General features: G+C 47.9%; 1 protein-coding gene across 1 annotated transcript in view; it reads right to left on the bottom strand.

Annotated features, from left to right (window-relative positions):
- Positions 1–544: 544 nt before the first annotated feature.
- Positions 545–16,842, bottom strand: part of ARK2C (arkadia (RNF111) C-terminal like ring finger ubiquitin ligase 2C) — a 49,014-nt gene continuing 32,716 nt past the window's right edge. Inside the window, exons 2-8 of the mRNA XM_074932115.1 lie at positions 12,263–12,575; positions 9,088–9,213; positions 5,457–5,586; positions 4,342–4,446; positions 3,711–3,806; positions 2,425–2,531; positions 545–1,278 (exon numbers count right to left, since the gene is read on the bottom strand). Of these exons, the coding sequence (XP_074788216.1) occupies positions 1,161–1,278; positions 2,425–2,531; positions 3,711–3,806; positions 4,342–4,446; positions 5,457–5,586; positions 9,088–9,213; positions 12,263–12,575 (995 nt within the window). The 3' untranslated portion in view covers positions 545–1,160. The remainder of the gene's footprint in view (positions 1,279–2,424; positions 2,532–3,710; positions 3,807–4,341; positions 4,447–5,456; positions 5,587–9,087; positions 9,214–12,262; positions 12,576–16,842) is intronic.

Raw genomic sequence — 16,842 nt, forward strand, 5'->3', positions numbered from 1 at the left:
GGCAGGGTCACAACCCAGCCCTGTGAAAAAGCAGCAAATCCCACTTCCAACCTGCCTTCCCCTCCCATGCCCAGACGCTCATGGCTTCAGCAGTGCCTTGTGAACATTGGGAGTTTTCACCTGTCCTGTTATCAGAGATGCTTTTGCATGGGAGAGAAGTCAGCAGCATACATCTCTCAGCACCTCTCCAGTGTTATTATATCCCCAAAAAAAACAGTTATAGGTGCCAACTCCAGTAACCATCATTTTGGACCAGTGCTGAAGCCAACCAGCCTCATAGCTGGCAGGAGAAAGCATCATGGACAATGGCAATCATGAAGACAACCCTTCCTTGGATCCCAACATGCCAAGCTACTTTGTTAAGATACAGAAAGCAAAGAAACAGCATCTACTCTAATATTGTTCCCCTACAGAAAGTGTCCAGCACCAGCAGATAAGCAGGAACGAAGCTTCTCCCTATTGCTTCATTCACAATTTTTTTTTTTTTTTTTTTAAGCTTCTCTAAATTTGCAACACACTGTAAACGCAAGGAAAGGAAGCACACACAGCTGAGGCAAAGAGCGCAACCCTTCTGACTGTAAACAGGATTTTGCTTTTTCGCCTCTTCCCCCCCCAGGGGTGGGAAAGCTTGGCCTCTTTATTCCCCTTCTGCAATGTATTAATCAGGCACCAAAATAAGGAATCTATGAAAAAATATTTGGTGCAAATTAGGTAACAGCAACATGTCCACCACAAGATGAGTAGGGCATCAAACACAACATTTCTTAAGCTAACATGCTCCAGCTGCCATCCATAGAAATAGCTAAAGGACCCCTAACATGTTTCTACGTATTCAAGAGGTATATATACAATCCTCATGAAATGCAGGATTGACAGGCCAGACTACCACAACTAATTCCTTCATGTTCAATACTAAATCTTCTGCAGCACGGGGTCTCTGAGCTCCGGGAATGCCAGCTCCCTTTCACCGGGCCCGTATCCTGCGTATGTGCAATATCTCCTACCACTAGATATTGTACTGCCACCTCCTCCTCCTCCTCCTCACTAACGTGCCTGCAGACTTTTCCTCTCAATCAAATGGCTCAGAAGGCAAAAATTTTGCTGCAAGGGTTTATGGCCATATGACCTGGTAAGGAAAATGGTGTGTCCAGCCAGTCCTTTCAGCTGTCCGAGCCGAGCTGTGTTTCAATGTCCACCCTGCAGATCGGGCACTTCTTGCTGGTGGCCAGCCACTGGTCCACGCACACTTGGTGGAAGAGATGCATACAGGGCAACCGCCTGCAGAGAGAGAAGTACCGGCACATTAAGACAGAGGAGGTCCAGGGGAATATGAAGAGCCAGAAAGCAGCAGCTGGGGCTGCTTCAAACATGGGGAAACACCTCTGCAGTGACAGCAGTGCTGCCTAGGTCCTGCAGCCGTCCCCAGCCAAGCCAGCTCACAAAGGGCAGTAGGTCAGAGATGGTGGCCATCTGGGTTAAAAGCCTTTTAGAAAACCCCATGCCCTCATGAATTGAGCTGTCCCAGTTATTAATTACCCTGGCTGCTGCTTTTTAACCTTTCAGGAGCATTATGTTATACTCCAGAAACTCTTGATTCTTCATTGCTGTGGCTCATAGCAGTCAGGTGGGTCCCCACTGCTCCTGTGTGGTTGCCTGGTGTGCCCCAAAGAATGTGGTTGCTCTTCACCAGCATTACATTTGTCACGTCTTCACTCACCCTCACAAGCCAGAGGGACCTTGAGCCACAAGGACCCACAGCAAGAGGATTAGAGATTTTCTTGAAGGTTTAAGGCAATTAGAGGGTGAGGAGCAGGAACAGGTAGTGCAGCTGTATGGTAGCTCAGCCCCTTGCAGTTGTTTGTCCTCATCCTCTGTCACAAGCACACCCAGCCGTGAGCCTGGGGACATCTCTAAGGGATAACTGGGGCTTTGCTGTTGGCTCAGGATGGCTCCCTGTGACCGTGCTGGCAGAGTAATCTCACTTACTCTACAATAAAGCAGCTCTGTCATGGCCACAAGCCAAACTCCCCTGGACTTCACACCCACACTCCCTTTTATTATACTTTGGTCATCTGTCAAGCTCAGACATTGACATCCCAAGCTCCAGATGGCTGTCTGAGACCTGGGACCCATCCTTCTCTGACACTTGCCACCTGACTCATTGTCACAGCCTTGAAGCAGGTGATCCAAACCCAGGAGATACTATAAAAACTTGGCCCTCGTGCTGCTGCAGAGCCCATCCTACCTACAGCCCATACCAATATCCATCTAAATGATATTTAGTTTCCCAAGACCCTGCAACAGCCCAAGTGAGATTGTCAGGACAAGAACAGGAACAATCCCACCAGCACATGGCAGCGTTAATCCCAATAAGCACAACTCAGATGACATCAAGAGGCAGAGGAGCAGATGGAAGGATTGTACCTGACATCTTCTCCGTCTTCGAGCATGGACAGACAAATTGTGCATTTCTCGTCAGTGTCTGACTCCTCTCCATCCTCCTGCTCAGCTTTGCCCTCCTGCGGTCTTCTCTATAGCAAGGTTAAAGACATGAGTTGGTTAGGACTTGACTTTCTAATGCTCTCCCAAGCCTGGGTAGTTGCAGGAAGTCAAATAATAAGAGCTTCGTTCATCATCCAGATCCTCCAGCTTGGGGAAGCCAGCCCAGCCAAAACAGCCACTGAGGGGAGGATGCCACAAACACGCTGCTGGTCAGCATGTCTCCTCCTGGGGCTGGTGGCAGTAGGGCTAGTGGTAGTACCCCAAGGATCAGCCTGTCCTCTGCTCCCCTAACACAGCACCCTGCCACATCCTCCTTGCAGTGGGGATGGCCCCATGATCCCCTTGCTGGAGGCTTCTCCTGGAGACCCCAAAGCATGTGGGACCAACCGCTGCCAGCAATGACAACCACTGTGCCCCAGCGGGCTTGGCCACTGGCCCAACCCCACACTGTGCCATGGGGCAGTACTTAGCCTGTCAGCTCTCCCCTTTTCTCTTCCCCCTACACATCCAATCCTATTAATACTATTTTTCCAGATCCACTGGAGATGCGGTCAGAGATAAGCACAGCAGGAGTTGACTTACTTCCAACTCGGACAATGCAATGTCCCTACTTGTTATTGCCCAGCCGGGAATGACCAACATGTGAAATTATTACACAAACAAGCACTTTTCCTGTTTTCTGATTAACACAACCCAAAAACACGGCACCAATTTCCTTACGAGCAGGAGATCAACTCCAGCAGAGGAGAGACCTCTTGCAAAGCGAGGGGAGGACAAGCTGCCCCACTCCACAGACCCAGCTCTCTCAAGACAGGGTTTGCGGGCAGCACTGTTTGCATGCAGAATGGGGCAGGTTTGCATGCAAGAAACCCCCTTGGTGTGTGCACTTTCTTACCACACCTGGACAGGGGAAAAATTGCACCTGCTGGGTGGGAGAATGCTGAGACCTTTTTTAAAATTTGGCCCCTGGCTTCCTAGTCTAGAAGTGAGAAACAACCAACTGAGGTACGCCAGCACTTCAGCCTGGAGACCCCACAAGATATTAAAGCACCAATTCTGGATTTTACATTCCTCCCCCATTTCAGACAATGCTTCAGTCGATGGTGCTGGTTTTCCCACCAAAGTCCTTCTTTCTGTCCACTCCGTGCCCACAACCCTTGGCCAACTGAGAGGGGCTGGCAGTTGTGCCGCGGTTTCGGGGCACTCACCTTCTTGTACTTGTGGGGGAAGGTGAACCTCTCAATGGTGTTCTGGACAGCACCCCGGCTCACGCTGCCCAGCCTGTCCTCCAGCTGCAGCAGCTCCTGTGGCACAGGAACAGTAGCAAAGCACCGTCAACATTGCTCCTCAGACATGAGGTCCCACCACTCCAGCCTACCTGCTGGTGAGCAAGGCTCCCTCCTGCCTTTTCCTCTGTGGAAATGTCCACCAAACCCAAATCAATCATGCTTTAATGATGAACATGAGCCCTGGCTCTTCAATCAATAACTAAGGGTTCAAGACAGAGAGCAGAGAGCTGGACATACAATATTTCACAAATTAAGGTGGAATTTGAGCTCCATTTAACGGGCTGGGAAATAAAACCCCACAGAACTACAGCACTTTGTTCACAGACATGAAGTGAGACAGAGTCAACCCAAGCCAGACCCAGGCACCCTGGAGTAAACCATCTTTTCCCAAACCCACTCAACCCCTTCGTCTCCCAGTTATTACTAAAATTGCTGCAAGACTCAGTGCAACGGCCGTGCCACAAAACAGTCTTAAAAGTTTATGCCAGAGCTTGCATCGATTCCCAGAACTTAAAAAATTAATAATAATTCCAGTCCTAGAGATACATACTTCATAGCTCTCCCGCACAGCGGATGTGTGCCTGCTTGGGTTCAGTCCCTGAAGAGCGAGTAACTGAAGCTGAGGATAAGGGTAATTTCTGATTTCATGAACAACCTGCGAGAAGTGAGGGAGAAAAGTAAAGCCACCTGTGCTTGCACATAGAAATACCTTGTGTACCCTGATTTAAATCTAGTGTTTTAAAAATTCTAAATGAAAGAGAAGACGGGCACCTTCCCCAATGGAAGCCTTTCAATAACCAAGACCTGAGGTTTTATTAAATAGATCTCCTTTAAATGATAACTAAAGGACATGAATTTCTTCTGAATAAACTATCTGTTATAACAGTTCCTGTTGCATCTATAACCCTGCAGTTCCAGACTCTCAACATGGATTACCTTAAAAAGAGATTTTCTTTTATTTAGTTCTAAATGGGTGGATTTCTCTTCATCCAAGCCTTGATTTTTTAAGCTTCGCTGTAGTGCACAGGTGTCAGGGTCTGACTATGGGCACGAGGAAAAAACACCCTCATGGGATTTCTGAGGATGCTTTAAGGATTAGCAGGGCTTGGCATGGCTCAGCTCCAAATACAGCACGCTGCTAGGAGAAGGGCCAGCAAATGACCCCGGTCAGCCCATCTTCTTGTCAAACGCCACCTCCACCTGTCCAAGTGGTCATGCAAGACCTTTACAGATGGCATCAATGCTATGTAGAGAGCAATGATATGATGAGGGATGGTCCTCAGGGCTGATGCCAGGAAAGGGAGTCACCTACCGACAATCTTTCTGCATATGAAAAGTCCTGGGAGCCCACAGTTTGTTCCAGGGTTAATAATATTATTAGTAATAACTGCTGAGTCTCTCACATCCTGCCCAGGTTTCACAGACCAGCTTGTGAACATGGTGCTGCACGCGATGGAGTGAGTCTTTCCAGAGCAGCTGAGCTTTTCTTTCCTTTCTCGAATCCAGAGTGCAATGATGCAACATTATCTTTCAGACACTCCCTCCCACGGCCGGAGATAAGTGGGATTTGCAGAAGACAGGTGATAGAAAGATAGCAGCCTTTATTTTGACTGCCTTCTGGCAGACAATGCATAAAACATTTCTCGGTAAAAGTGTTTCACTTACCATCTGTGTTGAGGATGTGCTTCTGGGGAAATGGTGCATCCGAGGTGTAGCTAAGTAATGCTGATAGGGCTGAGGGACAGGTCGGACCTGGAACTGGGCGTGAGTCAGTCCCGCATCAACACTGAGGTCCCTGTGGGCATGAGGATGAAGATACAGCTTTGACTGCACAGTTTTAGTGCATGGCCTCCAGCAAGTCCGATCATGCTCGTGGCAGAGGAGGGCAACCTCCACTGGTGGGCTCTGGGCTGCTGTGGGTTCCTCAGGCTGGGTGATGCCACAACTTGGAAGGGAGTTTCGTCCAATTTTGGCAATCTCACACCAGACCAGCATGAAAGAGTGAGGGGTTGGTTTTATGCCAGTTAGCTTTTGTGTTAACCAGGGTGAAGACCCACACAGATACAGCCTGGTAATTTCAGAGCAAGGGCATTTTGGTGGCTCTGATTAATATCCAAGCTTTGTAACTCAACCCAGCCAGACTAGGTCCTCCCTGTACTGCCATCACTGCAAACAATTACATTTTGCCTTTAATGTTTTGCATGAATAATTACTCTGGAGACACACTGATGAACCATTTTGGGTAGTTGTTAGGAGCCAGCTAGGCACTGTCCAGGGGCTTTCTGATGTGTCTACATTCTCCTTGGAGGTCACCTAGCCCAGGTCATGGTAGGACTCGGGGAGACAAGGGAGACTGCACCTCATCTGAATCCAGCCTCGGGGAACTCCAGAACTGCAGTTTGTGAAGAAAATATAAAGGTTTAAAGACATTTCTGGACAAGACTGCTGTAGGAAAGCACATCACACAACCAGTGGGCAAATGCCAATGAAACAGGACATCCCTGATGGTCCCACTTGCCTGCACGCAGCCTGGCCCAAGCAAACAGAGACGGGGCTCAGCTTTCCTCCAGAAAAATCACCCAGTTCAATACCAGGACTTGGCATAACCAAGATCCCAGCAAATGCCGCAGCTCTGCCCAATCCAATGTGCAGAGACAAACACCAACCCCATCCCCACACCGTGTGGAGGGAGTGGGAGGAGACCTAGAGCAGCATTTCCATCTATAATCCAATTAGCTGATCCCTTGTCTCTCCAGCCAGAGATGGAGATGCTACACTCTTAGCAGACAAGTGGTTTGAACATCATTCACTTTATCATAATTACAAAAGCCGGTGGTCTAATAACCATTGTCTTCACATCTGCCAAAGGAAAGCTAATTAGAGCACAGGGGTGGCTTCTTTTTACAGCATCAAACCTCCCTTCCCCTGCACAGAGGACTGCAGCAGTGAGCACCACAGCTTGTTAGGAGCAACCCAGGTGTGTCGTCCGGCAGCTGTGAAATGACTTTTGCCCAACATCAGATAACAAGCATAAGGGGACAGTAAATGCAGAAATCTTTCACCCAGAACAGCCTGTGTACCAGGCAGCAGCGCCAGTGCACTCATACCCCCTAATAAGACACTCTGCACCAAGTTGAAGCAAAGAGAGGGACTATCTTTGCTGGCCCTATGCTAGCCATGTGCTAGACAAACAAAACCTGGCAGAGGACAAAACACAGCAGGCGACTGGCAGGAGCACAGCCAGGGTGAGAATCTGCAGGACTGCTCATTTTCCAGCTCCTGTGTCACAATTTTGGAGATTCATCCAATTACTTAAGACTGTTCTCCAGAGGATGAAAAGTTCGACTGGAAATCAGGAGGCTTTGGGTCCATTCCCAGCCCTGTCACTGACCCTGATCACTTCCTCTCCACCTCCCCATATTCTCTGTCTACAAAATGGATGTGATAATCCACAGAGTGCTTTGAGATCAAGGGCTGAAGGGGTTTCTCAAAGATGAATGGCCATTATTAACTTGCACAAGTCATTGCAATAAGAGTCCTGAACTATTTGTGCACCAGTGCATCCAGAGCCTTAAAAATGAATGTCAAAGCTCCTGAAGGCTGTGAGTCTAGAGAAAGGTCCAAAGCAGAATACTGGATGGAACGATGTTTTCCCACGGTTTGGGGGTAAATAAGCAGAACACATTGGCTGAAGAAAGCCAAAGCCAACTATCCCATTCTAGCCTGTGCTACATGGACATCTGTGCAGCATCTCACTGCTCAACTGAGAGGTTCAAAAGCTGTGATGCTTGTGGTACATGGCCTGCCAAAAACTCCAGAGTGAAGGATAAGGCTGCAGATAATAGGTCGGATAGTCATCACTAAATGCGTAAGCAGAAGATGATTTACAGAACCAAATGTGACTTTTATTTATTCTCCACCAGAAGATTTTAATCGAGGCTGGGCTGTCTGAGATGACTGAGCACCTTCAGATCTTCCTTCCATCCCCATTTCCCGCAACATCACCTACCACCTCCGAGCGAGCGCCGCTGCTGCTCATGTGGTTTAAGACATTAGAGGAAAGTTTTTCTACCTGTCACTGGGCAAAACTGTATGTGTGCCCCAAGGGGAAGTGAGTCACCCAAATATATATACACAGTATATGATTTCTGTCACCTCCACTCCCTGGGTTTTATAAGGCTATGGAGCAACACAGGGGGGAAAAGGAGGGAAGAGGAGGGGAACATAAAGCAACGCTTTATCAGATCCTTTTAATGATTATAATTAAACACTCTGTGCTGAAAGAGAGGCAGAAAGAATGGCTCCCTACAGATGGTATGTGAACCGCTTTGCAAACTGATCTGAACAATCATCCTGGCCAAATTCAGCTCACAGTGGTGCCAGTAATAGGAACACCTGAGAAGAAAATGGCAGAAGGATCTGGCCATATTTTAGTTTGTGCATTATTACCCTGAAGGAGGAAAAAAAAACCCCGTCTGTTAAAAGGACTCTCAATTTGCAGAGCAAAGCACTCAGATATTAGGAAATGCCATAATTAAGATTTCCTGTGCCATTTTATTTCAGTCCCCTTGTACATACACATTGAATTTGTCTCTAATTATATGTTCACATGCTATTTTTTCCATTCAGTCAGTGCACAGAATGGACTTCGCTCAGCTAACAAGCAGCTACTCAGAAGTATGTTTTTATTTTCTTATTCTTCCAAGTAGGGTCCCATACCTTATTAACTGTGCAAGAGCTCAAGACCTGCTCTGAAAACGAAACAATCAATTCTCTGGTTGTTTTTTCCAGGGTATTGAATACTACAGTTGGAGAATGATTAACAACTATTAATTCATTCACACCACGCTGCAGGGCAGGACAGCATGGTGCTCCCTAATTTAGATGACAGAAAACATTGTGGTCACCAGTTTTTGAGTGCCTGGTGGACAGCAGAAGGTGTAGTTCAGACAGAGATTTCGGTCTATAGGAAAAAGACCCTGGCTGTGCCCTGCAGCAGGAAAAGGCCCCGGGGGAGATTAATGCTTGGCTGGACTCTACATCCACGAATGAAGAGCTATGGGCAATATTGATGCCCTAGTGTTATCAGATACATGCATAAAGACTTTAGCATGCACTCATGGCCCTCCCGGAGATGAGTTTTCCCACTGCACACTCCCCGCAACGTATGTGTTGAGCTGAACCATTAACCTTCATCGAAGCATTGTTCCACGATGCCATTCAACAACCCTTGCAGCCTCCCCAAGACTTTTTTAAGCATCTCGTTCGATGCACTAGCGAAATGTGCAAGACTTACCAGTCCGTGCCTTCGGCTAAATACCTGGGCTGGGGCCCCATGGGTTGAGTAGTTTGCAGTTGGTGGCTGAAGTCAAAGCTGGGGTGTAGACGGTGAGGCTGAACAGACATGCGCTCCTGAGCCCGCCTGTGGGGACGAGACCCACAAGGGAGTTAGACACGCAGCGGGCACTGGTATGTACAGCCTCGGCTCCGAGCCCCTGTCAATAAACCAAGGGAAAACCCAAACAACTGGGCTTGTGAATATGTGTCCAAGAGGAAAGAGTCCAAGGCAGGCATCAGGGATGATGGGAAGAAAGGAAAGAGTCCAAGGCAGGCATCAGGGATGATGGGAAGAAGAACCTAGAGCTATGTCATTTACTTGTGGTCACCATGGACGTAGCGCTGACCTCCACTCTCACCCCCTGTGGCATCCAGATATTCTCAGTTTACAGGAGATGCTATTTGGTGGCAACACGGAGAGAAAAGAGGAAACCAAATAATTTCTTCCTTAGCAGCTTTGTGCCATTTGCACTATTTCCTTTTTCTCCACTGTCAGCTCCATAAACAACACACAAAATAAAATGTGTCCCTGCTTCAGCTGTTATCCATCATCATAAAGAAGCTGCAGGATGTCTCGTCTCCCCATGCAGTCCATAAACTCCTAGGGAACCTCATTCATAACGGGATTACTCAGGAGTAACTGAAAGTAGAATTTACTCTCGCTGGCCTTTGCCAACATTTCTCTGGATGATGGACAGGCCAGGCTGGGATCCAGCTCCTTCTCTCCCAGCTCTGCTGCCTTTGCAGGCAGGGAAAGGAAAGTGGTAGAAAATATAGTCATTTTTTTCTAGGGATTTGAGTCTCTTCTCATGGTTATTGCTTATTTGAACTACTCAGAGGAAGAGCCTATGCTACTTGATCAGTTTCTACATTTGTAGAGAGACGAGGTGGATGCACAAGCAGGATTTGCACTACAGACAGACTCATATCCCTTCCTCCCTGTCAAGTCCCCACTTAGTAGTAGAGACATCACAAGGAAATCTATGGGAAAACACTAAAACAAACGGAGCAGAGAACTGCTAGATAAAGAATACTTCATGCAGTCACAGCTCAGAGGCTTCACTTGTGAAGGCACAACCCACATTCCCAATACTGGGACCTCATGCCCTACAACTCTAAGGTTTCTGATACCCTCCTCCAATACAGCTGTGCTTTCAGAAACAGGCTGTGGGACTGGGCAAGATGTTTCTGCCCTTTTACACACCACAACCCACTTGCAAATGCAACACTGACAGCATTTACCAAAGCAGCTTCTGCGTGGAATTGTGCTTTGTGCTTTTATTTGAATTCAGCTTATGACTAAGAGATAAACACTTGTATCATCAGTGCCTCAGCTTCACACATATTTGCTACCCAATTATTAGCTAATGATTAAATCCACCTAAAATCCGTCTTATGTAAAACAAAACAAAGGTGAGAAGAACACATAATTTTCAGACAGAGAGGATATGGAAAGAAAGTGTTTTCTGCCTGTAGCATTCTTTCCAAATGAAGCATTATAGCATTCTCTGATTTTTGATCCATGGGTACAACCCACAAATAGCTTCTATATGTTCCCAAAAAAAGCACTACTCTCCTACGTGCTATATAAACCCCTCTCTCAAGAAACACAATGAGGGAAAGGCCAGGAATCCATTTCCACCTCTGCTGAGTTACAATAATTCTCTCTGCAGTCATCAGCCCAGTCTGAGTTTAGGCTCCTTTCCATGATCGAATGTGCTGCAGGTCAACAGCATCATTTCATCTTGGAGCTGGGAAGCCCACCTAGACCCAGAGGAACAAGGTCTTCATGTGCAAAACCCAACAGGTCATGTGGATACAATCTCTTTCACGGTTTTGACACAGCAGCTATGAGGAGGTAGCTTGTGCATGCAGTCTATCACTATGCTGGGTTTGTGTGGAGAGTTTTTGGTAGCAAGGAAGGGGACTACAGCGGTGGCCCCTGTGAGAAGTTTCTTGAAAGCTCCCCAGGCTCCAAGGCCAAGGCCGAACCAATTAGTGATGGTAGCTGCGCCTCTATGATAATGTATTTAAGAAGGGAAAGGGGTTGGGAGGGGTTGGGACTTTGAGGAGGAGTTAGGAGAAGAACGCCGAGGTCAGTGGGAGGAAGGAGGAGGAAGAGGGGGAGATGCACCGGAGCACGGAGCCCCCCTGTATCCCGTGGTGAGAGGGCAGGGCCACCCATCACCCATGGGGGTCACTGGAGGAGCAGAGTTTCTCCTGCGGCCTGTGGGGGACCCCCGGGACTCTGTGGGGAGAAGCAGCCCCCACTGTTGTAGTTCAGTGCTGGGAGGTGCAACCCGTGGGGGTGATCCACGGCGGAGCATCTCGGGAAGAATCATCCCGTGGGGAGGACTGGCGGCGGAGAGAGTTTGTGGGGGCTGTCTGCTGGGAGAGGGACGTGAGGTGGAGCAGCGGAGGAATGCAGGAGAATGATTCCCCCCAGCCCTGGAGGAAGGAACAGCATGACTGACTGCACCCCCCGTCCCCTGCCCCTGCCTGGGTGGGTGAGGGAGGAGGTAGAGATGTCGGGAACAAAGCTGAGTCCAGGAAGAAGGGAGGGGTGGGGAGGGGTGTTTTAATATATGGTAGAGGTTCTCACTGTCCCATTCTGTCTGTTAAGTGTCATTTGCTGTTAGTGGTTTGGATTAAAGTGATACTCTTTTTCTCCCCCTGCCTGTGACTATTAGTGGGTCAGCGACCCCTCTCTGTCCTTGTCTTCATTCCTGAGCCCTTGGATTCTTTTTTCTCCTTCCCAGCACTGGGGAGGAAAGGGTAAGTGAACAGCTTCGTGGTGCTCAGTTACCCTCTGGGCTCAAACCATGACGACTGCGCTCTCTGCCGCGCAGGACAAGTTGGCTGCAACACCGAAGTGTCACCGTCATGCTTCTCCTATGAGTGACAATAATAGGTGACTTTGGGACATACTGGATGAGCACGGTATGGATCCCCATGGGAACGGTACACGTGCGGGTACAACCTGCCCTGCACCTTCCCTTCTGGTAGGCAGATGAACTTGTGAAGAAAACCCAACATTGCCAGCACGTAGCACTGGGCTTTTACAGAAGCCAGTTTGCCGAAGTGAGGAGGATGTAGCTTCTCAGCACCCTTCAGGAAGAGTAAGATCCGCTTACCTGGGATGGGGCATGAGCCGGCGGTGCTGCGCCTCGAGGAGCTGCTGCTGGAGGAGGTATTGCTGGTGTAGCGCCTGAGGTAGGAAGGAGGGTCCAGCCACGTCCTGGAAGGGCAGGGCTGGCACCGGCGCCAGGGGCTGGTGCAGGGGGCCGCTGTGCTGGTGCGCGGGGGCCATGTGGGGGGGAGTCAGCCCCGGCTGGGGCTGCACCGTGTGAGGCAGGGTGAAGTCGGTGGAGAGCTGAGGCTGGGGACCCAGGTGGAAGTGCCGGCAGGAGGTAGCATGGGGATGCTGAGACCTTTGAAAAGGAGCACCTGGAAGAGAAGAACACGGCCGTCACAGGGGCCAGCGGTGGCCAGGACAGCCCAGGCCAGTGGTTGCCCATCCAGGGTCAGAATTGGTCAAACAGCTGTTTCTCTCCTTTCCCAAAAGGGTTAAAAAAAAGAGAACAGGTCAGTTAATGTCGATTACATGGAAAAATGTTGATTTTAACTAATAGTTTTTCTCCTCCAAAACCCATTGGAGCCAAAACTTGTTTGGGTTCAGAGTGACTTTTTGGCTCCAGCCTGAAGTGTATACTGATGAAAATGGTTTCAACTTGTTTTGGTTTTCCTGTCTTAAAGAAAAAAGATAACAGAAGGTTTAATAGGGCCTGTGGCAGTAGGAAAAGGGGTAATGATTTTAAACTAAAAGAGTATAGATTCAGACTAGATATAAGGAAGAAAATTATTATGGGGATGGTGAGGTGCTGGCAGAGGTTGCCCAGAGAGGTGGTGGATGCCCCATCCCTGGAAACATTCCAGGCCAGGTTGGACGGGGCTCGGAGCAACCTGATCTAGTGAAGATGTCCCTGCTCAGGCAGGGGTTGGACTAGACGGCCTTTAAAAGTCCTTTCCAGTTCAAACTGTTCTATGACTCTATGAAAAAGCCTCAACATTTTAGAAATGGGGGAAAACCCTCCATTTTCTAAAATACGATTTCATGGGTTAGGAGCTCACCAAAGTTTTCAAAGCTTGCTGACTTTCCGTGCAATCCAAGGTATTTCTTTGACTGCCTAAAAATGTCTCATAGGCAAGGAAATAATCTCTGCTCTTAGAAACCATCTCTTGCTGACTGCAGGACATGAATAAGACACCTTCTACCTCTGAGAGCCAGGATTAAGACCGTGTGTCTTTGCTGAGACCCTTCATAGCTCGTCTTTGTAACTGGATGCAGGGAGAGAGCGGCTGCAGGAAACACAACACGGACTGCTGTGAAACCAGACATGAAACGGATGGGAATGAGGAAGAAATGAGGTGTGAAAGATATCTGTAGTGGAGGCTTTTTGTAAAACATCTGGCACTGGCTTGCACCTCGGCTCAAGATCCTTGCTTGGATGGGCCCTTGGCCCGATCCAGCACATTCATTCCTACATTCCCAGAGCATTTACAGGCGTCACGGCAAAACTTTTGGCTCCTAAAATAGGGAAAAAGTCAACTCACTGGTGAAGGATGAGACTCAAGTGAGGCTATTAGAGATGCCTCTTTGCTGAGGATCAGCCCCAGGATAGGACACCTACTCTTTTGCTCAGTTTTTTGAACAGTTCATCTTCCCAAAATACGCCTCTTTCTTTTTTAATCTTTGGGAATGGCACAAAATATCCAGGAACAACAGCAGCAAGAGACACTGAGTGTCATCCCAAGACACAGGCATGCACACCATGCCTTCTTCACCCAGATCCTTTCTGCTCACATCTCCCTTCTTCTGACAGGCAGGGCCAGTCCCTCACAGCAGCTCGGGGAGCCCCGAGCCCTTTCTGTTCACACCCAGATGAAATGCACAAAGCAAGCCAGATGTCAGCAAGAGAAACAACGGGAGAGGACCTAATAGAAATGAATCGTTCGCAAAACTGTGCATAAGTAATTACACACAGCATCTCTGAAATACAAACTAGTCCTCCGTTAGTGCTCCTCTGAGAGAGGCAGCAGGTAACGAATACGTGTGCCACCAGCAGCAGAACTCTTAAGGTGATAATTTCTCATGCTGTCAGATAACAACCTGATTTGACTACGTTATTAATTCAAACCAGAGGAAATGGGATCAGACCCACTGTTCCTCAATGATGGAGCTGCAAACCCAGAGCCAAGAGCCATCCACATACCCCGTTCCCCCAGGTTATATTTTCTGCTGTTGGCTTGGCCCCGATTCACCATAGCCCACAAACAGGTAAAGGCTGAGTAATGAAACGGGCATCCTGTGCTGCTCTAGCCCATTGCTAAAGCTGAGCAACACCATAATCACGGGGAGATGTCTCCTAACTGCTGTGTTTGCTGAGGACTTGCAAAGCAGCTCATGGTCAATTGCTCAATGTCTAATGGCTGCGAGTCCTCCCAATGGAAAGCTGTTACAGCAGGTTACAGGTGAGACATTTTACACCTCTAGGTCTTCATGCAGCCTGAAGGCAAGGTGGGAGAGCAGGTTAAAGTGATAATCCCTCTGCACACCCAAACACAAAAGCCTTGTGCCACCAGGCAGCAGTTTAGTTAGATTTTGGACAAAAATGCTTAGGGTAACACAAGACAGCAAAGCTTAGTGATATTCCCCCATATTTGCTGGGACGTATTTTGTAGCACATAAGTAAAGCAGAAAAAAGCAGTCTCTAATATTCTGCATCTCACTCTTCTCTTGATACCTGGTGCAACCTTAGCCAAGGATTTCTAGCCTCTTGCTGTATCTTGGGAGGTCTTAGTATGATTTAGTGAAACTTCTGCAGGACCTTAGATGCCAGAGCCATGATAAACGATAGAGAACAGGGTGGGCAGATTGTCTTGTCAGAGCTTTTGACTTGAATTTTTCCTCCTCACCAAGACAGTCCTTGTGAGAAACTTGGTCATACACTTCCCTGTGGTCCAGAAAGTGCAAACCTTATCTCTGATATCTGGGCAGGAAGACACGCAGAGTCAACATAACCTAAAGTAAATGCCTAACCCATTTTGGTTTGGTACAGAGAATTGTCTTTGTTTCAGGTACTAGACAATTAAAGCAAGTATTTTTTAGTACTTTGTCTGGTACTGACTGGTGCAATGATGCGTTTCCCTCCACAGCAAGAATACTATCAAGATGTGACCGGGACCACATGATTAGATAGGACTCATCAATTTGTCTGAACATAATACACTATCTTGTGTTGTAATTGTTCATTCCCTATAACTAATCCAATTGTTGATGAGGATTTTCAAAGCAAAGACTTCAGGGAATACTTCAGCAAATCTATGCTTATTAGCAGTCATCAAATCATACAGCTGGCATAACTGAATCAGCTTGCACAACAAAAAGCCAAGTCCTTGCCAAGCACAGTACTGGTGGACCCCAGAAAGCCCTGGCAAACGAATAACAGTGCAAAACAGAACATTACGTTTCCAAGTTATCTGTTTACAAGTTTACCCTCTTCTGCTCATCGTATCTAGCTGCAAGGGGCCTTCATGGAGACTGCTTTCCAAGTCTGCTTGGCCTTGCATACTTCAAGTAAATCCAGTGTCACCCTGCTGACACGAGCTGAGCAGCCTTACTCTAGGTATACACCGTGACCAACACCAAAATCTGGCTCGCAGCACTCGCCCCTATTCAATGCAATGGAAGATCTCACATTAGCAGTGTCTACTAATGATAAGTCTACTAACACATCTTCTTTCTCTTTCCTAAGTGTTCTGGTTCAGCTAGCATAGGGTTAAGTTTCCCCAGCAGAGAAGGGGGAAGGGATCTCCAGCCGGGTTTTTCATACCATACTGACACCATACTGACATCAGGTCTGGGCACAGGAGCATGGGAACTTTTTCCTTTGTGGCTTTGGTGATGGGGAGCACGCGAGCGAGCTGTCTGTAACCATTTGCGGTGTTTCTCTTTATATCTTCTGTCTTGTTTACTGTTATTACTGTTTATTGCTGTTATCATTGCTACTGTTGTTGTTCAGATTGCTTATTACACTGTTGTATTAAATTTCTTCTTATTTAACCCAGGGTTTGTGCCTCACTTCCAGCCTGACCGGCTGAAGGTGGGGGATGGGCAATGGCAACGTGGTCTCCGGTCCCGGAGGGGCTTAAACCACCACACTAAGCCACAGTTTGGCCCTAGATCACATTTGCATTGGAACTGACAAGCATTGCCCATAAAATTCTGCCAGAAAATTTGATTCAAGGATTTAATCTGCCTTTTACCTGGACAGTAATGTCTGCCACAGTAGAGATCAATCCATGACTGAAAACAAGTCCAGATACTGCACTCCAGCTTTTGTTTTCCCTCCCCAGAGCAAGAGCAAGGCTGACGTTTTCATTAGTTAAGCTTTGAGGACATTTCCTCAGCAAAGACAGTGAGGTTGGAAAGTGCCTACTAAAGTCCAGAGCCTCTAATTTCATCCTCCATGAGCCCAGCGGTGGCTGAAGGAAGGCAATGTTGCTCTGGGACCAGCAAGGCAGAGACCTTCTCCCAGCTCAATGAGCTTGAGTTTTGGTCCTCAACCTGCAGAAGGATTCTCCCTCTCCATGGGGGATATTTTGATTTTTCAGGAAGAGGAGTCAACCAGATCTTGGATGTTTTTTTATGGCC

The sequence above is a fragment of the Athene noctua genome, chromosome Z (assembly GCF_965140245.1).
Source record: "Athene noctua chromosome Z, bAthNoc1.hap1.1, whole genome shotgun sequence".
In the NCBI taxonomy this organism is placed as follows: domain Eukaryota; kingdom Metazoa; phylum Chordata; class Aves; order Strigiformes; family Strigidae; genus Athene; species Athene noctua.